The sequence below is a fragment of the Rhinolophus hipposideros genome (assembly GCF_964194185.1).
Source record: "Rhinolophus hipposideros genome assembly, chromosome: 14".
NCBI classification, from domain to species: Eukaryota; Metazoa; Chordata; class Mammalia; order Chiroptera; family Rhinolophidae; genus Rhinolophus; species Rhinolophus hipposideros.
Genome location: NC_138060.1, coordinates 45,048,687 through 45,074,802, shown reverse-complemented (window position 1 = coordinate 45,074,802; position 26,116 = coordinate 45,048,687). Strand labels below are relative to the sequence as shown.

At 36.8% G+C, this 26,116-nt stretch overlaps 1 protein-coding gene across 3 annotated transcripts in view; it reads left to right on the top strand.

The window, feature by feature from the left end:
- Positions 1 to 6,030: 6,030 nt before the first annotated feature.
- Positions 6,031 to 26,116, top strand: part of TOP2B (DNA topoisomerase II beta) — a 53,847-nt gene continuing 33,761 nt past the window's right edge. Inside the window, exons 1-8 of one of the 3 annotated variants that reach the window (XM_081071629.1) lie at positions 6,031 to 6,115; positions 15,489 to 15,644; positions 16,529 to 16,619; positions 17,944 to 18,007; positions 20,647 to 20,792; positions 21,645 to 21,742; positions 22,487 to 22,699; positions 25,738 to 25,911. In XM_081071629.1, coding sequence (XP_080927755.1) covers positions 15,549 to 15,644; positions 16,529 to 16,619; positions 17,944 to 18,007; positions 20,647 to 20,792; positions 21,645 to 21,742; positions 22,487 to 22,699; positions 25,738 to 25,911 — 882 coding nt within the window. In that variant the 5' untranslated portion in view covers positions 6,031 to 6,115; positions 15,489 to 15,548. Of the gene's footprint in view, positions 6,725 to 15,473; positions 15,645 to 16,528; positions 16,620 to 17,943; positions 18,008 to 20,646; positions 20,793 to 21,644; positions 21,743 to 22,486; positions 22,700 to 25,737; positions 25,912 to 26,116 lie in introns of all 3 variants that reach the window. The other 2 variants (XM_081071628.1, XM_081071627.1) reach the window with 2 other exon arrangements.

Below are 26,116 nucleotides of genomic sequence, written 5' to 3'. Positions count from 1 at the left end.
ATGAGGTAAGAGAAAACAGATTCAGGCTGGTTTCAAAGAGAACTTCTAGTCAGTCATACAAATTGTAGATACATGTCATCATAGTGCAACAATAAAATTGAACCACCAAAGGGTTTTACTGAGGGCCAGAATTATTCACCAGTATTGCCAAGTTCCTAACACATTGCCAAATATACTATATTGCCAAGTATGTTAGCCAACTTGTCAGTGTGACAAATGGGTGTGGTTTGGAGTAAGACAAGCTTGGTTTTGAATTTCATTTCCACCAAGTACTTAGTTCTGTGACTTTCTGTGAGCTTTCATTTCTTTGACTGTGAAATAAGAATGATAACTCCTCTCTTAGGGTTGTTGAAAGTTAATTAAGCTAATAGGAGTGAAAGAGAAAGCGCCTGCTCAGTAGGGTTCTCAGTAAATAGGGGTTCCTACTTCATAAAATGAAAAGTAAGTAAGCATTGACAAGGCTACATGATCCGTTTTCATTGCCAGAATGTGCTTGCTTTGTCCACTCAGTTTCACAATATTCGATGCTTTTCTTATCTTGGTCTGTGGGTGCCCCCAGCCCCACCCCGCTCCACTAATTTTTTCTCCTGGCACCATAATCTTGCTTCTTCTTTCCCTCCTCATATCCATCCTGTTTTTCATTCCTAAAGTGGAACAATGCTTTAACCAATTCTTGATAATCTGTTAACTGTTAAAGTTTAAGGTACTTTATGCTCTCTGGTATTCAACCAAAAACACTTGAAAAAACAAAAAGACTTAAGGATCCTGGCCAAGTTTCAGCACCATCACTGGTGGTGAATGAATTGATTCACTGCGAGGAACTTGATATGCCTTAAATTCATTCTTTGAACAATTATTTATTGAACTCCTATGTGCTGAGAGCTTTCTAGGATCGGCAAATCCTATGTAGTGTACCATTTACTGAACAGGCTGGCCTTGTTCTTTTACTTTTCTCAAACACCATTTAAATCAGAGATATATTCCTTGAAGAGTCAGCATTCTTGGGACTTCTTATGGCTCTTCTCACATTCAGACAGCACTCTCAAAGAAAGCTTATAGACAAAGATAGTTATATAAGATATCTGGGCTAATCTGTGCTTAACTTTCCAAAAATAAGAACAATTACTTTTTTTGTCATTGTTAATTGGCACACTAAAAGATGGTACTTTTTCAAAGTTCTCATTTTTAATTTTCACCTTAGACAACTTAATGTAGTTTTTTGGTTCTGTTCTAGAAATCCCTCTAACCTGAAGGCTTTACGTTTTAGATTCTTTTTTTTTTTTTGGTAATGATTTCTCACACTTCCTTTTCCCTCCCCCCATTAAATTGTTTAATATACTACAGAATGAAATAAAGTTAGCAACTCAAGCTTTAGAGTTCCCGAGCTCTTCTGAAATGGAAACGGTTTAGTTAGGAAAGTCACTGCTATCTTATTTCTTTAGTTCTGAGCCTTATAAACCTACTGAGTAACTGAATCAAATGACTCTGGGCAACCACAAATTTCAAATACAATTTAGCAACCCACATGCTAAGATCGCATAATATTCTGTTGGTGAAGATTAGGTGAATAACGGCATCTAATATCCCCCAAAGCTGAGTTTTCTTACAATAAAATACTTCTTCGGAAGTCCAAATAGAGTATTAGGCCTTTTCAAAGACCAAGAACAGCCTTTTTCACTTAGGCATATGCTAATTATATCCTCCATGTTATGTACTTCAGTACAGTTAAGAACCGTGAGTTATTGTTGATCTATATCATCTAAAATAAGTGAAAATGTTCCTTCTGTCTATACAAGTAATTAGAGACATTACCAGAGGATCAGCATAGCTTGGCCAAAACCAATTAAAATAAACTTCTCCAAACCAAAAATAAAAAGTCAAACGAAACATCCCATACTTATTACAGGTACAAATTGAAGATGGTTAGCCTTTATATTTTCCCAATGGTGATAATACTCGGGAACATGGTGATCATTGATGTCTTCAGCCATCCATTAACACTTGTTACCTTTGGTGCTTAAGTACCTTTTTAAAAGTAAAAATATGAAATACTTAGAACAATGAAATAGTCTCAAAAATCAGAGTTAATAAACTATTATAATATTTGCTATAGAAATGCTGAAATCCTAAAAGCTGTATTGATGGTAATTTCCTTCACTACCTTAAGCTCTATTCTAAAGAAATATAACAAACTAAATTACACTGAAGACGTTTAATAGTCATTACCTGGACAACCATTTATTTAGGCCAGTTTTTCTTCTTGTGCTTAGACTAGCAACTTTGTATATATTAAGGATCCATAAAAACTAATATAGTGAGAGAAGAGGTAAAATTGCAGACATTGAATTTTGAATACAAATATTATCTTATTTAAATGTTTACTAAACATTAGTCCTCCAGCCCTGCCTCACCCCCCAAATGAATCTCAATGTTAGGACAACACATGATTTAAGTGGAAACTCCATTGAAACTTTGCCAGGTAGCTAGAAGTATAGTTTTGAGTTACTATCTTCTTAGACAATTTATTTTTATTGATTAAATTACCTACTGTGTATAAAATACAATAAGTGTGACTCATCAGGTAAACTATTTATTAAATAGCAAATAAATACAAAATTGCTTTTTGGCTTAAAAGATTAGCTCAAAACTGTGTAAGACAAGGTGTAAACTTAAAGCAGAAACGATGTTTCATGACTTTTGAATTTCTAGGTCCTGGATACCTAACACATAGTAGACATAATGTATACATTTTTTTGATTGCTATATAGGAAAACATAAGATCTAAAACTAAAAATTCTAAAGTGGTTAGAATCAGCTCCCGTGGAAGCTACTTTGAAAGGCTGGTTAAATAAAGGCCTTTACATCTACCTGGAGAAATCCAAAACTCCAATTCAAAAATCTGTATGCACTCCTATGTTTATTGCAGCACTTTACACAATAGCCAAGATATGGAAACAACCGAAATGCCCATCGGTCGATGACTGGATTAAGAAGCTGTGGTACATTTATACAATGGAGTATTACACAGCCATAAAGAAAAAAGAAATCTTATCATTTGCAACAACATGAATGGATCTAGAGAACATTATGTTAAGTGAAATAAGTCAGAAAGAGAAAGACAAGTACCATATGATCTCACTTATATGCGGAATCTAAAGAAAAGAATATGTGTATGAACTAATCAGAAACAGTTTTGGGGACACAAAAAACCGAGAGTTGTTAGATGGGCGGGGGGGAGGGGGTTGGGGATGGGGGGAAGAGTGAAAGGATTGGGGGGCGGCTGGTGACCACAGGATGGCCTCAGGGTTTTTTGAGAATTACTTTGGGGAACTTATTCAATAGTGTTTGGGGATTTTGTTGGGTGTCCGATGGACATGTGTCCTGTTTGGGAGACCACCTCAGGGATGCTGTGGATGCCTGGTCATGGCATTGTACACCAGAGGTTGGACATTAATGAATGCCAACTATAATTTTATGTGTGATTTTAATGTGATGGCTCGGTGTGAGGTCGGGGTGGGGGTGGATGGGGGGAGGGGGGTTCACTGTGTGAGGGATGTAAAAATAAAATAAAATAAAATAAAATAAAATAAAATAAAAATAAATAAAAAAATAAAAATAAATAAAGGCCTTTATTTTTACAGTTTATAGAATTGACTTTGATTTCCACAATTTTCCATTTTGGCTGGTGTTTGCTATGGGGTGGAAATTAAGTCTTTAAATATAATTTACACATACAAGTAAAGTATTCCAAACAAGACAAACCTGATATAGAAGCTTTTCAATGTGGCAATTATTGCTATAATTACTCTGTAAATGAAAATTATTTGACAAAACCCCAGAAGGGAAAGCTGTGTTCAAGTTAGGTACAACCAATCTTATCATAAACACATGTTCAGTTGTGTTTATAAAAACAGATAAAAACACTAACAGTTCTTCAGGAGCTGAGATACTCCTTTCTTTTTTTTTTTTTTCTAGTGGGGATATAATATTTATTAGTTTAAAAGAAAAATAATGGTAGCTTTGGCAGAGAAACGTGACAAATTCCACCTTAAGAGATACTTTTGATGGAGAGTTTTCTCCCATTCATCATGATTCTGTTTTAAACTGATGATTTGCATATACGTGTATTCAACAACTCTATTGCTTGTGATTCTTTCAGGTAAGTCAGTATTTTCATTAGAATAAACCAGTTACTGAAAGACTCAATGGCTCACCTATGAAGCAAGTGAACATGATATTCATTAATTAACCTATTTGACTTTGGATCTATTTTATTCATTTCAAAATCCGAAGCTGAAGAGCTTTGAAAAATGAACTTTAACAAAGGAGACAGCTATAGATTTTATAGCTTGGCTTCTACCTAATGCGTATAGCTTTATAAAAAAGAAAACTCACAACCTTTAAAATTATTTACCCCTTTTCAAACTTATAAAATATGTGTACTTTGAAGATGTAACGTCACAGTAAGCACAAGAGCAGAAATTCTCCTTTTCACGCGGCACAAACGGGGAAGTTAAATAGCAGGTACAGATCCTTAATTGGTCAGGTTCAAAGCCCAGATGAGACCCTGGTCTGTCTTGATACACCAGCTTGCACCTCAAGTGCAAGGCAAAGAAAGACTTCCCTGTTCGGAGCCAAAGTTCCAAATATGCCAAAATTACATGGCCCCTAGAGAGCTAATTAAGAAAAACTAGGTTTAAATTATTTCCACGTTTCCGAGTTCCCCACTTCTCTGGACTCGGAAGGCAGTTGAAAGATGTGACCCGGGACGGTGTTTGTTTTCCCTTGAGGGGAAATGCGCAGTTGGAAGAGAAGTTCACGAAAACACCTTTCCACAGGGCAGCACTACGGTTCTCATCCTTTAAGAAAGCTCCCTTGTAACTGTTGGGTGGCCCTTCATGCCCTCAAGCACTCATTTGGGTGACCGTGAACTCCCTGGTAGTCTGCCTCACAGACCGGATTACAAGTGACTTGAAATCAGGGGCCCTGTGTTCATTTTGAACCCACGGCAGAGCCTGGCACAGGGTGGCAGACTGTGCGCCCCATAAATACTTGTTGCATGGAATTACGCTGAAAGGCAAGATGAAGTCAAGCCACCTTCCATCTGCCAAGGATTTCGGTGTGTCTGCACGGCTGGTTTTCGTTCTTCGAAAGCTTGAAGGGGAATGCAGTCATTCCTTAGTGTGCATTTAAAATTCTGTTGAAAGCAATTTAAAACATTAACCCCCCCCCCTTTTAGAGGTAGCGGGTACGGTTCAGGGCAGATGAGAAAGAAAAGTGACAGTGACATTTCCGCATTGTTCGGGGACGAGAGAAAGGTCAACAAAGAGTTAGAAACAGAACCCTCCACCCAACCTGCTAACGTCCCCTGGAACGTTAATGTGGCTCTGACTTAAGTTCTTTAAGCGCCTTTTCCTTGAAACTGCCCGGATCCCTCGTGGGGACGAGGGGAGGAGAGTGAGGCGGGAGATGGAGGAGGGGAAGGTCTGAGCAAAGGGTTCTTTCGGCACCGGAGTCCACCTGAGGCCTTGGGGAGGCCGAGTCCCAGCGAGCTCCTTGCACCACTGATCTACAACGTCTTGCCGGCGGTTTACAACCGCTCTTTAAAAATACTTTCCCTTTGGGACGGCCCCCAGCTTCTTCCTGTCACCCGCACCCCTCCACCCCCCACCCCCCGGCCCCAGGCAGAGAAATGCCTAGGTTTTGCTGGTAGGTTTTAGAGTCAACAGCACGCACGGAGGATTACAATCGACCCGAGGCGAATTCGACCCTTTCCCTCGGCCGCCCTCAAATGACCCTTGACAGAAGCCCCTGATCTCCCTTCAAATGGAAAACCCACAGACACACACACAAACAAAAAAACCCAAGTCTTCCCTTCGGTTGCTACCCGCAATGACGTTTCCCCCTCGGGTCCCGCCCCTCAAGGGGCCTGGAATTTTGGGATTGGCCGACAGGCTTTGGCGACAAGGCCCCGATTGGGCGACGAGGCACTGACTGACAGCGGGGGCGGCCGCCGCGCCCTCCCTCCCTGGTGTGCGAATGTGTGTGTGCGGTGTTATGCCGGACAAGAGAGAGGCGACCGCGGCGGCCGAGGCTCTGTTTATTGTCCCTTTCGGTGTGTAGATGTGAAGAAGTCGGGGCTGCAGCGCGACGAAGAAAGCCTTTGAGGCAGCTGCAGCAGCGGCGGCGGCGGGCGGCGTCTCCGGCACCCGGAGCAGCCGGCCGTCGCGGAGCGTGAGGAAGGACAAGGCGCCTCTGCGTCCCCGCCACGTCCGGACGCCCCGGGCTCCGGGGCCGGGCTGCCGCTCGTACCTCGGGACCTCTGCCCCGCTGGCTGCGGCGCCCGCAGGCGGGCAAGGAGGCCCCGCCGCCACTCCGCCGCCGCCGGCGTCCTCCCGCTTCCTCCTCCACCTCTGCCTCGGCGGTCGCGCTAGGCCCGGGCGACGCGGCCGCCGCGCCTCGAGTTTGAGGGCGGCGGGCGGCGCGGCCTCCTCGGTGGGCTCGGCCGGACGTCCGTCCCGGGTCTCGGCGATGGGGCGCTGGGGGCAGCGCCGCTAGGAGCACGGCGAGCGGAGCGGTCGGGGCGGCGCAGCGGGGCCGGGTGGCCCGCAGGGCGGCGGGAGCGGCGGCGGGGGCCTCGGGGCCTGCGATCGGAGGCACCGCCATGGCCAAGGCGAGCGGCGGCGGCGCGGGAGCCGGCGGCAACGGGGCGCTGACCTGGGTGGTGAGTGGCGGGCGGCTGGGGGGGCGTCCCGGACGCGGCATTGTTCCCGCCGCCCGCGGGGCAGGAATTCCGCGGGGTGGGGGTGGGGGTGGGGGCCGGGGGAAATCCGGCCCCGCACGCGCGCCCCGCGGGGCTGCTCGCCGCGGCTCCCCCCGCTCCCGCCCCTTTTCTTTCTTCCCCGCACCTCGGGGCGGGCGCGCAGCGTGCACTTGAAACTTCGGGGGACCGACCGTGAACATGACGCGGAGCCCCCGCTGCGTCTTCCTTCCCTGTTCCCCAGACTCTCCCGGGGCGGTCGGGAGTGGGAGGACGGGCACGGCCGCCAGGCGTGGTGTCCGTGCGGGTCAGCACTCTCTCTGAACGCGACTTCGGGAAATCCCGGGAAAAAGGTGGCGTGTGGAAAACGCACCCGTTTGTGCTTCTCTCCTCTCCGAGGAGGACGCGGGAGGGGGTGGGGAATGTGCCGACCGCAGCGTAGCACCTGAGCCCGGAGCGTCGCCTTGGCCCGCAGGGCTGCGGCACAGCAGTGATTAACAGACCGGGGGGCGTGCGTCCGTCGGGGCGGGGTTGTCGAAAGGAGCGCTCACCCGCGTCCGCGTCGCCGGCGAACCGGGGAGGGGACTGAACGGCGAGCGTGGCGCGGTGACTGAAGCGATTTGTCCTGGAGGTGAAGGGTTTCGGCGCGCAGTTCCTGTCGGGACGTCGTGGAGGGAAGACCCGGAGAGAGGTCTGATTCCCACGGCAGATCGATAATTCATTGGCGTTTCACTTGCTCAGCACCGAGTTCAGACCAGGGGCATTTCCTACACTAAAAAAAGCCCCGCTCAGACAACGGCATGGGCATCCAGAAGAAAAATTAAAAAAAAAAAAAAAAAATTTTTTTAGGGACTTTTCATAGACCCTGTCTTTTTCAAAACACCCAAGGAAACTTGAATATTGACGTGTATATAATTTAATTTATTTATTTATTTTTCCATTTTCTTTGGCTTGAGCAGGCGAGGTTTAGGGGAACTGAGTTGACTCTTCTGTCGTATTGACAAGGAACCCCTGTAAAAAGAATGTTGCTGCTAGCAGGAAAATATTTTAGCCGTTTCAAATCAAACTTCTGAAAGTGGAGTTAGTTTGCCAGATGGTTCTCATTCACTATTTGGAAGTGTTGAGGCCTGATCGGTGTTTTCTCTGAGGACCTTTGATTCTATAATGGTAAACATGTTGCTCCAAGATTGAAATAGTTGGCTTCCACATTTGATAGCAATATTTTAATTTACTCTCATTTAACTTTGTAGGGAATTAAAGGGACACTGTTTCTTTCAAGCGCAACAGAAAACTTTCATTTTTAGAAGAAATCTTGTGAAATTTAGAGGATGTCATTCAATATCAGAAAAATTCATTTGAGACTAAAATTGACTGATTAGATTTTTTGTTATAAAACTAATATGGGAAACACAGTAAAATAGGGAGAAGAAAAGGTCACTTAGTCTTTTAGTTATTGATTATATTTTCTTGTTGAATTAGAAGTTTATTAAAAAGATTGTTGCCCTGTAAGTCCACTCTATGATGCTTATTTAAATTTAAGTCAGATTATCTGAGCATCTTTATGTCCATAATATACACCGTTGATCATACAATAGTTCAATTTTATGGGAGACAATAGAGTGAGGTGATTATGAGCATGGACTTTGATGTGTGATTGACGTATTAATAGATTCAGATCCTGTCTCCAACACTTATAGTCAGTGGGACTTTGCACAAATGAGACCTAATCTTTCTAAGCCTGTTTTCTTATCTGTAAAATAAGGTTGCATTGAAAATTAAGTGAGATAACATACATAGCATAGTGCTGGGCTTAATAAATTGTTTTTACTGGTGGAATTCAAGAAATGCACACTCAGAATAAGAAAGTTGCCTTACATAAAATATCTTTAAGCCAGGGTGAAGGCAAATTATTCACTTGGAAGAAGAGTTCAGGGATTTGTTGCAGTGGTCATCCATTTATGAAGAGGGGTAACTTTGCTTTATTGAAACTGGTGTTATGTTGCCACCTGCTTGTGGGTAACAGGAAGAATTAAAAATGGAATTAATCCCCTATATCATTACTCTTATGGGGTTGGGTGGGTAATGCCATGTGTTGCTTGTATTAACTTTTGTTGGGATGCATGACAGCATGTATTGTTAACATTGATACTTCACGAAAGTTTATATTTCATATCTGAAACCACAAAGCGAAGTGGTTTAAGATTGGGATTAATTTATTTTAGTAGTGTTATATAATTTGTGTTGGATTTGCAGTATCTAAAATTAAAAAAAAAAATGGAAAATATAAATATAGTAAAACTATTCAGTTAAAATTGACAGCAGTTATGAAGCCTTCTCTGAAGCAGTTTCTTGCATTAACTTTTAGTTTGTAAAGCTTTGATTCTATTTCACTGCAGTCTTTTGTCATCTTTAAGTGGTTGTAAAAAATAAATTTGTGAAAATATGAGAGTACAGTTAACCACTATCTGAATATTGATCTTTTTTCCCCAGTAGTACTCTCATTTGGTGGATTAAAAAATATTGTAATAGAAAATATTAAGTATGTAAAAAAGTGGTGGCCAGAAAACTATAAACACTCTCCCTCTCTTTATCAAGTTTCAACAATTATCAACAAAGGGCACCCACCCTTCCCCTTTTTGTTATTTTGAAGCAAAGCAAATCCTAGAATTATATCACTTCATCTGTAAATATTTCAGTATCTATTTCTTTTATTATTTTATTTTTTTATTTTTTTATTTTTTTATTTTTTTTTATTAAATTTATTGGGGTGACAATTGTTAGTAAATTTACATAGATTTCAGGTGTACAATTCTGTATTACATCGTCTATAAATCCCATTGTGTGTTCACCACCCAGAGTCAGTTCTCCTTCCATCACCATATATTTGATCCCCTTTACCCTCATCACCCACCCCCCACCCCCTTACCCTCTGGTAACCACTAAATTATTGTCTGTGTCTATGAGTTTTTGTTTCTCATTTGTTTGTCTTGTTCTTTTTGGTTTATATACCACATATCAGTGAAATCATAGGGTTCTCTGCTTTTTCTGTCTGACTTATTTCACTTAGCATTATACTCTCAAGATCCATCCATGTTGTCACAAATGCTCCTATATCATCTTTCCTTAACGCCGAATAGTATTCCATTGTGTATATGTACCACAACTTCTTTATCCATTCATCTATCGAAGGACATTTTGGTTGTTTCCATGTCTTGGCCACTGTAAACAAAGCTGCAATGAACAGTGGAGTACACGTGTCTCTATAAAGAAATGCTTTTATATTTTTGGGGTAGATTCAGTATCTATTTCTAAAACATCTATTTTTTAAATATAAAACCACAATTAACATTGTATTTTAAAAGTAAAATTTAATGAAATATAAAACTGTTTTACTGCAAATATTTCTAATTCAGGATACATAACTATACATTTAAATATTGTTTAAAGATTTATATTAAGAACCTTGCTTTAGTGGCTCATTATTGCAAGTCTACACTAAACTACTCAGTCAGATTTTCAAGCCAATTCTTTCATAAATTATGTGCCTTCCCAATTGATATATATTTCGTATAATCCTTGTAGTTAGCTTTATCTCTTCACGGTCTTTTGCATGTCATGTTCATTTTTGTCACTTTGACTTCGCATGCTTTTCATCCATCAGGAATTCCTCTTTTTCCTATTTACCAGTCTAAATCTTAGTTACTCTTCAAGGGTAGTTCAGTGTCTCACCAACCTTTTATCCTCCAAGTTTATACTCATCTTTTTCTGTTATTCTTATGGATCATAAAACAAATGTTTCTTTTTAATGTGACTTTCATGGGTGATAATTTTGTCTTAACAATTAGGTTATAAACTCCTGTAGTCAGAGACCATGTATTTTTCTTGTTCGTATCCTTTATAATGTTTAGCAAAGAGGGGGGATATCTAATCCAACTTCAGTTATTGTTAACAAGTTGTATAATCAACATACTAACTTCTTGAGCATTCTTCTGTAATCATAAGGACAAGTAAGTGGTCAGGTAGCAATGTTCTTTAGATGCATTCTCAAATATTTAGAAGCAATCAGTATTTAGAAACAATCTATATAAACTCTGCTAACTTTTGTGAATAGAAGTATGTTTCAGATCTATTCAATACTTAGGTGGTGGCAACAGTTGCATTTTACAAAGTATGTTTTTTAAAAACAGGCCTCCTTTTTTTAAATCTTAATACAAATAGAACCTCATTTTAAAGAAAAGGTGAGGTCAGTGTAATCGTTGCTATTTGGCAAGTAGGAAACAGGTCAAGAAATTAGATAAAATGTTGGGACATGGCTAAGGCAAAGGCTGGATTTCAACCAGGTTTATGTTCTTAACCATCATTTATACTGTCCCACTGTTTGGAAACATTAAAAACCAAAACAACTCATTTTTTAGGCCCTGATATGACAGGATAAAGAAAGCCTTCTGGGATATACCTGTATCACTTTCTACTAACCTTTCGCATTTATACAAAGATCTAGGGAGTACATTTTCTTTTCAAAGTGTATCAATTTTGTATAGCTTAATGCTCTTTAAGAATATAGGCTATGCAGTTAGATTATCTGGTTTCAGAATTCAGCTTCTTCAAGCACCAGCTTTGTTAGCTTTTGGAAAACACTTAACTTCTCCAACCTCAGTTTCCTTATCTGTAAAAAGTGAATTATAATAATAGTGTCTACTTCATGGAGCTCTTATGAGGATTAATTGAGATTATTCAAATAATTCCTATAATGCCGTGTTTCCCCCAAAATAAGACTGAGCCTGGCAATCAGCTCTAATGCGTCTTTTGGAGCAAAACTTAATATAAGACCGGGTCTTATATTAAGTTTTGCTCCAAAAGATGCATTAAAGCTGATTGGCTAGATCTTGTTTTCTGGGAAACAGGGTGATTGGTATGCTTGGTAAGCTCTCCGATGGCTGTATACACACACACACACACACACACACACACACACACACGTTCCTTTTTAAAATCCAGTGGTAAGTATTTTTATTTGTTTCAGAAGTAGTACTTTTTTATACTGAGCAATAATCACCACAGTAAGTCTGTTGTTAGATTGGTGCAAAAGTAATGTGGTTTAAAAGGTTAAAAATAATTGCAAAAACCGCAGTCACTTTTGCACCTACCTAATATATAACATCCATACTACACAGTTACATTTTTTCTTGTAATGTGAACTTTTAAGATCTACTCTCTTAACAACTTTCAAATATACAATACAGTATTGTGAAGTGTAGTCACCATGCTGTACATTATACCTCCAGGACTTACTCATTTTATAACTGGAAGTTCATACCTTTTGACCACCTTTACCCCTTTTCCCCTCCCCCACCTCTGGCACCTACCAGTCTGTTCTCTGTATCGATGGGTTAGTTTTTTGTTTTGTTTTAGATTCCTCATAAGTGAGATCATATATTATCTGCCTTTCTCAGACTTATTTCACTTAGCATAACGACCTCAAGGCCATTATGACAATTTATATTGTCACAAAGGGCAAGACTTCATTATTTTTAATGGCTGAATAATATTCCTTTGTGTGTGTGTGTGTGTGTGCGCGCGTGTGCGTGCGTGTGTTTCTCATTTTCTTTATCCATTTATCTATTGATGGACACTTGAGGTTGCTTCCATCTCTTGACTATTGTAAATAATCCTGCAGTAAGCATGGGATTACATATTTTTTGAGTCAGTGTTTTTATTTTCTTCAGATTAATACCCAGAAGTGAAATTTCTGGATCACATGGTAGTTCTATTTTTAATTTTTTGAATAATCCTCGTACCATTATTCATAACGGCTGTACCAATTTACATTCCCACCAACAGCACGCAAGGATTCTCTTTTCGCAACATCCTCACCAACACTTATTTCTTGTCTTTTTGAGAGTAGCCTTCTGAAGGTGATATTTCATTGTGGTTTTGATTTGCATTTCCCTGATGATTAGTGATGTTGAGCACCTTTTCATGTACCTGTTGGCCGTTTGTATGTCTTTGAAAAATATCTATTCAGATTCTCTATCCATTTTTTAAATTGGATTGTTTGTTTTTTTTGCTATTAAGTTGTATTAGTCTTTATGTATTTTGGATATTAACCTCTTGTCAGATACATGATTTGCAAATATTTTCTCCTTTGATAGGTCGCCCTTTCATTTTGTTGATGGTTTCTGATGCTGTGCAGAAGCCTTTTTGTTTGATTTAGTCCCACTTGTTTATTTTTGCTTTAGTTGCCTTTGCTTTTGGTGTGATATCCTAAAAATCATCACCATGACCCATGTCGAGAAGCTTACCACCTATGTTTTATGAGTTTTATTGTTTTAGGTCTTACATTCAAGTCTTTTAATCCATTTGGAGTTGATCTTTGTTTGATTTCTGTCGAAAAATGCCATTGAGATTTTGATAGGGATTGCAATCTGTAGATTGCTTTGGATAGTATGGAAATTTTAACAATATTAATTCTTCCAATCCATGAGCATGGGAAATCTTTCCATTTATTTATGTCTTCAGTTTCTTTCACCATTGTCTTGTAATTTTCAGCATACAGGTCTTGTCCTCCTTGGTTAAATTTATTAATAGCTATTTTATTCTTTTTGATGCAGGTGTAAATTGAATTGTTTTCTTAATTTTTTTCTGATAGTTTGTTATTAGTGTATAGAAACTCAACAGATTTTTGTATATTGTTTGTATTCTGCAACTTCACTGAATCTGTTTATTCTAATAGTATTTGGTGAGGTCTTTAGGGCTTTCTGTATATCATGCCATCTGCAAATAGTGACAGTTTTGCTTCTTTCAGATTTTGATGACTTCTAGAGAAAGAGTTTTTGTTTTTTTTTTTAATTTTCACAGTTGACATTTTAGCATTTCCTATGATCTTAAGTATCCCTCATCTTCCCTACCTCCCCTTGTCCTTCTCTTTGGGAGGACATTTCTGGAGGAGCATAGATGGAAAACAAATTGTGGTTTTTTTTTTTCATTAATGGTGGGTAGATAGCATGGCCTTCTCCGTTGTTATATGGGTGAAATATGGCTAAAACAGACATTAAGCATGGCAGCCTTGAGGGGAAAAAAGGGGAGGAGATGTTACAAAAGGGTAATGTGAAGTCAGGGGATCCTGTAGGAGACAGGAGAAGAGACTTGTTCCTAAAGCTTTTGCTAGTTTCATTCTTGTTTGCCTGGTGATGGTGAGGTTTTCTGTGCTGATTATGTGAACGAGTGGCTCAGTTCTTTTTTAGCACCAACTGGCAGTCATCTCCTTTCTCCTCTTTGGCAGCAATTCATTCTCCCACAGAAAAACAGGAACTATGGATGGTTGCCCCAAATTGCTATATCTTAGGTGACAACTCTGCAAGAAGAATCTTTGTTTTTACAAAATGATCTTGGTACATACTTATTCTAAAATAAGGAGTTTGTTTTACTGGAATGTTTTTCTTTTTTGGTGGTTGAGAAGTTTTTTGTGTTTATTTTTTTCATCTGGTGGTTGACAAGTATTCATAAAGGTCGAGGCTTGGATAAGTATGAAATCTATATTCTTTTCCTAGGGGTTAGCAGTACTGCAGAAGTACATAAAATAGATTAATATTTTAAAATAGATTTTATGTATTTGGTGATTTTCTTATAATTTGAAAATCCCCAATAATGCATTGTTTAATTTGTCAACAAGTGTGGCAATATGTTTTAAACATTTTATTTTCTAATTATTTATGTTATTTCCAGAGAAAATTATAGATAGTAATCTGATAAAGCTAACTACATTTCAAATGTATTCTGATTTTTGAGACATTATCCAAGCAAGAAGACAACTTTTTGTACTTGATAGGAATCTGATAGGTGCAAGCCAAACATTCCTTATTCTTGCCTCCATTTGGGAGGAGGAGGTGGCGATTGGTATTAAGGAGATGTGGAAAAAGTTGTAAATGTTTGAAAAAGGAGTGAGGTAGCGTTTTTACCCGTTTTCCATACCCGTGTGTAAGGTTTCCAGGGAGAGATGCGTGTTCTCTGCTGCTCTTAAGAAATCTGCAGACCATGGGAATTTGAACTTCGGATCCTTATCTGCTTGCTGTAGGAATGGCTAGAATTAGGACTGGCAGAGAAACTGGAATCATAGAGTGCCACAGTAATGGGGCACCTATCGCCAAAATGTAAAGTAGTTAATGACATGACCTACAAAAGTGTAAAATCTGAGATTTCATAAACCGTGCTTAGTGTCGTCAGCCATATCAGTGTATACTAACTACATAGGTTACTATTTTATGTAGGTTACTTTGGCCCACTCTTTACTATAGTCTTCAGTACCTTAATGGTAGGGAACTTACATCTGGAAGTTTTGGGGACCTCTGCAACCAGCCACGTTCAGTCATTGTGAACCCATAATAGAACTCACATTCACTGTGTACTTTTGCGGACGACAAAAATTAACTTAGTATCTTACAGAATTGGGAAATGTGTATATTTCTGGATTGAATAGATGAAGGCTGTTCTAGCTAGTATACCTATGTTTTGGGCTCAGTCAAAACTGCAGTTTCACACAGTGTTATAAAAATAACTAGACTGTCAGTAAATAGACTGTTTTCTTAGGACTTAAAAATTAGTGAGCCTGAAAGATAATTTTGTCATTAAAAAGAAAACCTATATCGTGTGTCCATATACATTATAGTTTACCCCTTGGTAGGTTATTTAAATTTGATTTTTTGGTTAATTTTAGACTCTTTTTGATCAGAACAATGCTGTAAAAAAGGAAGAGTCAGAAGCTGCCAGCAGAAATGATTCTTCAAAGAAGATGTCTGTTGAGAGAGTGTATCAGAAAAAGACACAACTTGAACATATTCTCCTTCGTCCTGATACATACATTGGGTCAGTGGAGCCATTGACACAGGTAATTATTTTTAAATTTTATTGAAATTAAATGTGTATTTTATATCTATTTTTTAATAAAAATTTTGTGATTATATGCTTTGTAAGTACATAATTTTTTTCTCTCTGTGGGCATAAGCAAAATAGGGAGAGGAACCGAAGAGAGAGAGAAATGTCTTTATTTCTTGTTAGAGATTAAAAAACCAAAACAAAACTAGGAGATAAAAAATTATCAGAGGTAAAAAGTATAGAGGATATGCACTTTTAACACAGTGCTTATGTTCATGAATGCTGTGGTTTACTTTAAATTCTAGAATTTATACATACACACTAATTATTATTTAATACTATGGACTTGGCTTACACATATTTCTTGTTTGATTCTAATAGTTTTGGGAAGTAGGTACTGTTACCTCCATTTTATAGATCGGGAAACTGAACTTTAAATAAATTTAACTTGCTCAGATCTCTCAGCTAGTAAGAGATGAGATTCAAAGCTGGTTTCTGACTCCAAAGTCATGCTGTGTTCATATTATTTTACTCTGTGTTCCTATACAGTAGAAAAATATACACTTGAAGTAAAGATGTAAAGTAAATATAAGATACTTTTTGTTTTTTTCCTATTTTATTTGAATACTGTTTCTAACAATTCAAGAATTGTTGCATTATATTAAAGCTGACTTTATGTATGAATAAGAACATGGACGATACAAAATGCACAATTTCTCAATATTGAACTTATTTAAATTGAATATGAATACAGTAAGATTGATTGTGACTGAAGTATATGTTCTTTTACTTGAAGGTCTAAGTATTTAAATGACAGATGTGGGTTTATACTGTGTAAAACTGATGGTAAACATTTTTTTACCACATGAGTCCTTTTGAATTTTTCTCTCAATGCAGCTAATGTGGGTGTATGATGAAGATGTAGGAATGAATTGCAGAGAGGTTACTTTTGTGCCAGGTTTATACAAGATCTTTGATGAAATCTTGGGTGAGTACTTGCTTAAGAATTAATGCAGTTAATGCATCTGTTTCTGTTGATGTCAGTATAATGTGTATATATATATATATATATGTGTATATATATATATACATATGAGCAGATTTACAGTGTAAATTTTAAAGGCATATCTCTGGCTTTTATGTTGACTATAATGTTCTCCAGAAAATTATATAACTTGTAGTATTTTCATATCTGTGCCTCATATCTTTGTGTTTTAATTGTTCATCTGTGAAATGAATGTGTTGATTTGATTAGTAATCCCAAAGTTGGCCAGTAGTCCTGTATATGCAATCATCTGAGAGTTGCTTGTATCCCAGTCACCTGGGGGAGCATGTTACAGGGCCTGAGCCTTGCAGATTCAGTGAGTTTGAGGTGAGACATGTAAAATTGTGTTTTTCACCAACAAATCAGGCATTTCTGTTGAGCAGTCAGGTTTGACAACCACTGTTCTAAATGATCTCTCTACAAATCACATGATTAATTAAATCACGATGAAATTCCAATGCCAAATTGACTCCTAGGGAATGCTTGCATTTAGAAATGTTTTTAGCTAAGAACCTGAGATTGCACTGCCACCTCATCAATGCCACTTGAGGTTTCTTAGACAGCAAAGTTGTGTTGATCTTTGGAAAAAAGGATAGGAGAGTAAAACCACTTACTTATATTTTGCACCTTTCACTCTTGCCTCCCAACTATCCACCCAGTTTTACTTTTAGGTTACATAGTGTTTGTCAGGAACATATTCCTTCTATGATTCAGTTTAATTTTAAAACTAGTTTATGTTTAAATTTTACTGAAGCAGTGGTTAATGTATACAAATATATTTACAGTTATAGTGCATAGGATTTAAAGATTTCTAAGGATGCTAAAGACTGCCTTTGTAATTCAAAAATAACTGATTGGTTTCAGCTCAATCTGTCTATATAAAATCACTAATTTATTGAAGGAAATCAAGAGAAAGTAGTTGTTTGTTACCAAGATAAAATGTAATTAAATCCAATTTTTTTCTTTTAGACCTGAAGTAGGGAGTTGTAAACTGCGGATGTTTGTTCTTATTTAATTTGTTTTTATATATCACAAGGTCCCCCCTCACCTTGTTTTGTGGTAGAAGACATGACGGTAATTTGGTGTGATATAAAAATTAAGAATATTATTTGGAAAATAAGATTTTGTATTAGAAGTTAGCAGTAACTATTTTCATTAAGTATTACCATATGCAAATATTTATATTAAGTAGTGATGCAATGTAGTTGTGTCCATCTATTTATGTAACTACATATTTGATAACTCATTGAAATACTTAATTTTGTAGTTAATGCAGCTGACAATAAACAGAGGGATAAGAACATGACCTGTATTAAAGTTTCTATTGATCCGTAAGTATATTTCGTTTAATTTTTTATACTAAGTTGTTTTATTCAGATAGTCCCTAACTTAGGAATTCTCCTCAGATGAATAATGTATACAGTTAGTACTGCTTTGCTTCCCTGTTGTTTGAGCCCTTGTTATTTTTGCCTCTTATAGCCAGAATACTATAGTTTTACAGTTTGCTCTCTCATTCATGATCTTTTCCCCCAAAGTAGTTTCTTATGTGAGCTCTTGGAAACCATTTTTTTTCCTCTTTGATGCCATGGATGCTGTTTCAGCTGCTAGAGTAATCACTTGATTTTTTTTTATTAACTGTGCTTTGAGACTCAAAGCTATGGGCTATTTCCAGTACTACTCCACGTACATTATGGGTTAAATTTATTTTTCATGACTGGCATTTGAGCTTTTCCATTATTATAATATCATTTGTAAATTAGGAATTGCTAATATTATAAGATATTATAGCACGTGCTCAGCTAACTAGATCTTACGATGGTGGTTATCTTCAGGACTGAGGCAGAGTGAAAATAAAGTTGTAAATTAGAAATATAGTTGTTACATTTATCCTGTTTTCATTAGCATGCTTTTTGTAAAATATTACATTACTTTATCCTTTGTAATTTCATTAGTAAATCAGCATGATTTTAAGATTTTTCTCTAACATGAAAATAAATACTTAATAAATTGCAGGTTTTAAGCCCAACCTAGGAACTATTTGGAAGTCTAAAACTATAGTTTAATAGTTTTATTCCTGAGATCTAAGATCTTATTCCTTATTCCTAAGGCCCACCATTTTTATCTCTGGAGATAGGGCACACAGTGAAAGTACCATAGGCAATTTGAAACTGTTAAATACTTAAATATTTAGCTGTGTATCCTGTAGACAGTGCTTACCCACAGATGAGATAACCTAATTATCTCCTGAGGTCCCCATTAAATAATTTAGAATTTTGCTAATCTCAATGTACGGAGGGTTGTGAAACATTGTTATAGGCTGAGTAAAAGGCTTAATGGAGAACTGAAGTCATAAACCGACCCTCGAAGGTAGGGTAAAATTTGGCTAGAGAGGGAAAAGACATTTATAGTCAAGGGAAATGCCAATAAACAAAGAAATGGAAGAATTTAGAATTAACATGGATGAGTAATGAAAGATCTGAGGGAAAAAATAGGATGCATGTTGCAGAATACTTATCGTTTATGACAATAAGTGGGGATATAGATACTGGGCCTTGAACATGTAGTAGAGGACTTTTAAGCTTGATTTTATAGAAAAGGTAGAAGTGCTTCTATGTTCTGGAGCAAAAAAGGGTTATAAAAAAAAAGGTGTAGTAAGTCCATCACTGGTAGGCAGAATATGTTTAAAGGGAGTGGCTAGCCAAAGACTACTGCAGTAATCAATATTTAAGTTAATATTAGTCTGTCTAGACTTATATACTGGTATTTGGAATGAAAGAACTGATACTGATATGAAATGAATCTAATAGGACAGACTAATAAGTCTTGATGACTAATGACTAGAGAATGATCAAGAGATATGAATAAAAAAATGATATTGAAATTTGAGCTTAAGAGATTCAGAGAGTTGAACTCATATTGGAGAGTGAGGGAAAGAAAAGTTGATTACTGATTTGAGGAAAGAAGATAGTGCATTAAAAGTTGTTTTTTAGTTTTATTAAAACTTTTTTGATGTAATTAATTTCCCCTTGAATCTTTGCTATTCATTTTGGCTTTTATAACAATATTTTTCAGTTGTAATAAATACTTTTAATTTATTAAGAGATTAAGGTATATATGTGTGAGTGAAACAGTGTCTCTAAGAACAATTGCGAATCAGATTGGTAAAGGATAGCTTTTCAAGCCAGTTCTCAGTGTTGGTTATGAAGCTATGTTTCTTTGCAAATTTGGCTGTTAAATTGGTAAAGTTATTATAGTATATACTACTCAATAGGGTATGTAATATTTTCCATCAGGACTTGCCAATGTCAAGTTCCTATTAGCTGCAGAAGCATCTACTCCATACCATAATTCAGGACTAAAATGGATGGCTTTGTGGTAGGAAAACCTAAAAGACCTAAAATGGGTAAAATATACATATTTTAAAACCATTAAAAAAAATTTATGACAATGATTGCCACAATACAAGCAACCCTCTGATGTTTAGGCTGAGAATAGAAAACAGTTCAGGCTGGCTGTCCTTTTTTCGTCTACACTGCTGCAGCAGTTAGGTAGGAAATAAAAATGGCAATGGCTGCTGGCTCTGCAGAGCTTGTGGTTCACAGGTGGTATAGTGGTAGAATGAAGCAGGAAGATCATGGCTAATGTACGTGAAAATAAAATGGAATCTCTGGCTGACTTCTTGTAAAAGCCTCACTGCTGTTACGGTTTTCTGGGAGATTGAGAAGAGTTTCTTTTCCTGAGAAATTTTGCAGTATTACTTGCAGATCTTAGTGATCCTAATTTGAATTATAACTCAGAGATAGAAATGTGTGTCCTCAGCAAGTAGTTTCTTGAAAGATGAGTGTCTTCTAATTGGTAATGACTGGTATTTTGATTATAATCATTCAGATTTATTCTGGATTACTTTACTTTTTAATGGAAATTAATTAATATATATTTAAACTAAGCTCTAAATTCTGCTTATTTACAGTGAATCTAACATTATAAGCATTTGGAATAATGGAAAAGGCATTCCAGTAGTAGAACACAAAGTAGAGAAAGTTTATGTTCCTGCATTAATTTTTGGACAGCTTTTAACATCCAGTAACTATGACGATGATGAGAAAAAAGTAACAGGTAAAGTCCAAATGGCTCATCAAAATTTTTATTAAAATCTCTTATTGCTCCTATATAAAATATGACAAAAGAGGAACACTGTATAGTTGTGAGAAAAAATTATTTTCAGAATTAATATCTGTAAAAAACTATCATGTATATAAGTATTGTTTTGAGTATAGTCTAACAGAGACAGTTTAAAAGCTTAACTCTGATAGTGCGTTTATATATGCTAAAAGTCCTGGAACTCTAACCTGGCTGACACTTTGAGTTTTGAGTTAGCTGATGAAAGTAAGATGTGTGATTCCTGTATACATGAGTTTTTTTTACTCAATAAGCACCATGTCTTTTGGTATCAGTTAAATTATCTTTAAACTCTTTTTTTAAAGAGGATCAAGATTGAAAATCTAACTCTATTTATAGAGTTGTAAATGCTTTGAGCAGACCAAATGTTTTCCCAAGTAGGTTGATAGTTTTTTGTTTTGTTTTGTTGTTTTTCAAAATCAAGGCTCTAGGAAGTGATAATAGATTAAAATTTTGTAGTAGAGAAGTGATTTTGTTAGAAAGCTCAGATTTCATATTCACATAGACTTACTGGATTATAGGAGATACCAAGCTTAATTTTTTAAAAAATTGTGACAAAGATAATTAATCTACAGAATACGTATTTTAATTATACTACTATATGTGCTAAATCATATTGTATTTTTCTTTAAAAGAAAACAATTTATACTCTGAAATATTCAATCGATGATTGGTAAGATAATGCAGTAAGTGAAACTGTTTTGTACAGACCTGCCCTATACTAGGTTAGTTAACTAAGTCCCTTTAAAGTTATTTTTATTAAACCTTCACATTTAATTGTTCTTACAGGTGGTCGCAATGGTTATGGTGCAAAACTTTGTAATATTTTCAGTACAAAGTTTACAGTAGAAACTGCTTGCAAAGAATACAAACATAGTTTTAAGCAGGTATGATAGAAATGAGTTTAATTTCTTTATTTTTTCTTTTAATACTCATGTTTTGTTGCTTTGCTAAGATAATAGAACCTTAGGGAAATTACAGTGATGTGTGTGTGTGTGTGTGTGTGTGTGTGTGTGTGTGTGTGTGTATTTATTTATTTTAAAGTTTTAAACAAATCACAGAGCAAAAAAAACTTCAGAATGCCTGTGAGGTTTTATATAAGCCTATCTTTCTCCCATTCCTAAAACAAAATACTTTAAGATTTTTCTTTTAATTTAGTTAAGTATTAATGACAGTGTCCTGAACCTCAAAGACCAGCTGAAATGCATCTACTTAGAATGTTTGAAAAAATTCCTTGATTCATGGAATTCATATTTCAAAATTTTATTTTACCCTTGTTGTAAGCCTTTGAAAATAGCTTAAAATTTTAAATAAACTAAAATAATTTTTTCAGGAAAACATCATGCCTATTTATTTTTGTAAAATTCTATATGGTCATGTTAAAGAATTTGAAATTTATTAACAGTGTATAAAGTTGTGCAGTTTATTTTGTTTATTTTCAACATTAGGTTGTCATAATAGTAGTATTTAAAATTTTTTCATCTTTAATAGTATAATTTTAAATAATTTGTTTTGTTGTGAAGCTGAAAATGGATGTAGTTGTGTGGTAAATGTGTTCCATGAACTGAGTCTTTATGTATTATAAAATACAAAAGCATTAAAGAAATATTTGAATATCTTTCCTTTTAAAGACATGGATGAATAATATGATGAAGACTTCTGAAGCCAAAATTAAACATTTTGATGGTGAAGATTACACATGCATAACATTCCAACCAGATCTGTCCAAATTTAAGATGGAAAAACTTGACAAGGATATTGTGGCCCTCATGACTAGAAGAGCTTATGATCTGGCTGGTTCATGCAAAGGGGTCAAGGTCATGTTTAATGGAAAGAAATTGCCTGTAAGTGTCATCTGAAATAGCTAATGCTTGGTTAGCTAAATAGCTTATGCTTTTGTAGATGGCTTATAGTTTATACTTAGATCTTTTTAAACCTAATCTCTTTCTTTTAACCAGTTCGTTTAGATGATTCCATTTAAAGTGATTATTGATATATTTGGATGAAAATTTCCATCTTGCTAGCTGTTTTCTATTCACCGTATTTGTCCTTTGTTTCTTATTTCCTTTTATTCTTCCTTCTCTGGTTTTAAGTAAGCAATTTTTTTTGATGATTCCATTTTACCATCTCTGTTTACTTACATCTTTTTAAAAAACTTTTTCAGTGGTTATCTACGGTTTATAAGTTCATTTGTAAATAATTTTAGTCCACTCTCAAATAATTTATCAGTATCACTTCATATGGAGCAAAAGGACTTTATAACAGTGTATCTTCAGGATCTCCCTCCCATTTCTTGTGTCATTGTCATCATATCTCTCACTTTTGCATATGCTGTAAACACCAGGAGAAGAAGAAGAAAGAGAATGAGGCAGAAGAAACATTTGAAAAAAATGATGGCAGAAATTTTTCCCGTTAGAGATATTGCTGTTAATGCGTTAAGCAGTCATTTATACTTTAGAGCAGTTAAAAGTACAATAAAGGATTATTTTTTACCTTTATTCCATTTCCAGTGCTCTTAATTTCTTGATGTTGATTTAAGTTTCTGATCTCAATCATAGTCCTTCTGCCTGGAGTTCTTTCTTTAACGTTTTTTGTAGGATAGACCTGCTGGCAATAAATTCCCTCAGTTTATTTTTGTCTGAGAGAGTCTTTGTTTTCCTTCACTTTCAAAGGCTGTAGAATTTCACTGGATACAGAATTATGGGTTGACAGTTATTTTTTCTTTCAATACTTTAAAGATGTCACTCCGTTGTCTTCTTGCTTGCATGGTTTCTGATGAGAAGTCAGCTGTAGTTCATATCCTTCTTCCTCTTCCTCTGTTGGTAAGGTGTTTCATTTTCCTCTGGCTGCCTTGAAGATTTTTTTCTTTGTTTTTGTTGTTTTCGGTATGGTATGCTTCAGTGTGTATGTGTTTTTGTGTGTATGTGTGTTTTCGCATTATTTTGTTTGGTGTTTTCTGAGCTTCTTTGATCTCATGTTTGGTGTCTTTCACTAATTGTGGAAAAAATTTGGCCATTATTTCTTCAAATATTTCTCTGCACTATTCTTTCTTTTTTTTCTGGTATTCTATTTATGCATATGTTATATGGTTTGGTATTGTCCTAAGCTCTTGGATGTTTTCCTCTGCCTTAGTTACTCTGTTTTCTCTTTGTGTTTCAGTTTGGTTAATTTCTATTGCCCTATTTTTAATTTCACAGATTTTTTTCCTTTTATTGTGTCAAGGCTATTGATGAGCCTGCTGAAGGCATTCTTCATATCTTCTGTTTTTGATTCCTAGCATTTCCATTTGATTCTTATAGCATCCATCTCTCTGCTTATGTTGCATGTTGTCTACCTTTTCAATTAGAGCCTTTAACATGAATCATAGTTATTTTAAATGCTCTGATAGTTAAAATACCTGTGACGTATCTGAGGTTGGTTCTGATGATTGCTTTGTCTTTTTAAACTTTTTACCTTTTGGCATGCCTTCTGAGTTTTTTTTCGAAAATCAGCTATGTTGTATAGGGTAGTAGATAATGAGTAAATAAGTTTTAGTATAAGGATTTATGTTCATCTATATAGGAAATGAGCCATATTTTGCAGTTGGTTGTTGCTGTAGTTACTAGTGTTCTGGTTTGTTGCTGTGGGCACCAGAGACTTCAAATTCTTCCTTGTTTTTATCTTTCATCTTTGCTTTGGGCCTTCCCTTTGAGCTGTCTCTCAAGTAGGGTCTGTCTCTTTGATCTCTCCCAGCTGAAACCCACTGTTATTATTTGAGGCCTGTTAGCATGATGGTGGGTTGTGGGAAACTCTCATGTCTGATTACATCTCAGACTTTGGAGTGCACAGTGGGACTGTGTCTTAGGGTTTGGCCTTTACAGATTTTTCTATCCCTCCTCTAGAGGTAGAGATTTTTCCTCTGCCCTCTATTTTCTTCCCCTGGCTGCAGCAGTTATCCAATAGTGTTTTCTTTCAGTATCCTCGAAGCTCCCTGCTCTGCAGAATATCTTTATTTTTTATAACTTAAATGATACAGAGGCAGAATGGTGTAGGACTGGGTAGAATTACTTTCTTCCACCTACAGTGCTGTGTCACCGATGCTCTCCAGTACGATCCTTCCCCAGGCAAATTAAGAGTTTTATTGGTAGGGAAGATGGGTTCTGAATGGACTTCCCAGTGGCTGCTGTTCTCCCGCCAATACCATGGGGGGAACATTTTCTAGATTCCCTCTTCCCTGTGAGAACCTGCTGGGACTCCTGGAGGAAAAGCCTGAAAAAGAGTAGTAACTCCTTACGACTACACCCTCAGGTGCTTCATACGCTCATATTAGTCCACAGTTATCCTATAGCAATTTGTGAAAATTTCTGGTTTAATGTTCCTACTGGCTTATATGACATTAGGCATCTTCTGCCCCAGTTAAGCAAATGCTTAGGTTTTGAGTCTCCTACAGACATCTGCCTCTCTTCAGACTCAAGGTGGCCAGATGTGCTGTAATCTCAATTTTTTTGAGGGTTCATGAAAAATTAATTTGTTGTCTGACCAGCTTTTTTCTTGTAAGGGGAGAAACTTTTTTTTCTTTTTTCCCCTTTCTTCAGCCATCTCCATGTCTGAACTCAAACTGGAAGTCTACTTTGTCATTTTTAAGACATAAACTTTTGAAAGATTTTATAATAATTTACCTGTCCAGCTATCCATTCATAACCTTTCTTTATCAAGTACATATAAAATGAATTGCTTTTTAAAGGGTGTAGAAATCAAGGTGTAGAATAGGGGAAAGTCATGAAGGTTTGGATCTGCAGAGTTAAGAGCTGTTGTGAATGAGGGGAAATAAAAAGTGACAGTGTTCACCTAATTGAGCCACCAATATAAGATTGTTTATGGTGTTTGTTTTTCAAATTAATAGGTAAATGGATTTCGAAGTTATGTAGATCTTTATGTGAAAGACAAATTGGATGAAACTGGAGTGGCCCTGAAAGTTATTCATGAACTTGCAAATGAAAGATGGGATGTTTGTCTCACGTTGAGTGAAAAAGGATTCCAGCAAATCAGCTTTGTAAATAGTATTGCAACAACAAAAGTAAGTCTGCTAATTCTGTTTTGTTTCTGTGTCATTTGTAGAACAATGCTTCATTAAAAACAGCAGAATAACCAACAATAACAACAGCAAAAAACCCCTCAAATCTGCTTTTGTGAAATCAAAAATTGACTTATGAAAATGAAAGCTTGTTTTCTGTGAAATAGCTGTGTGATAATTTAACATCCGTTGAGAAATAAGTATATGG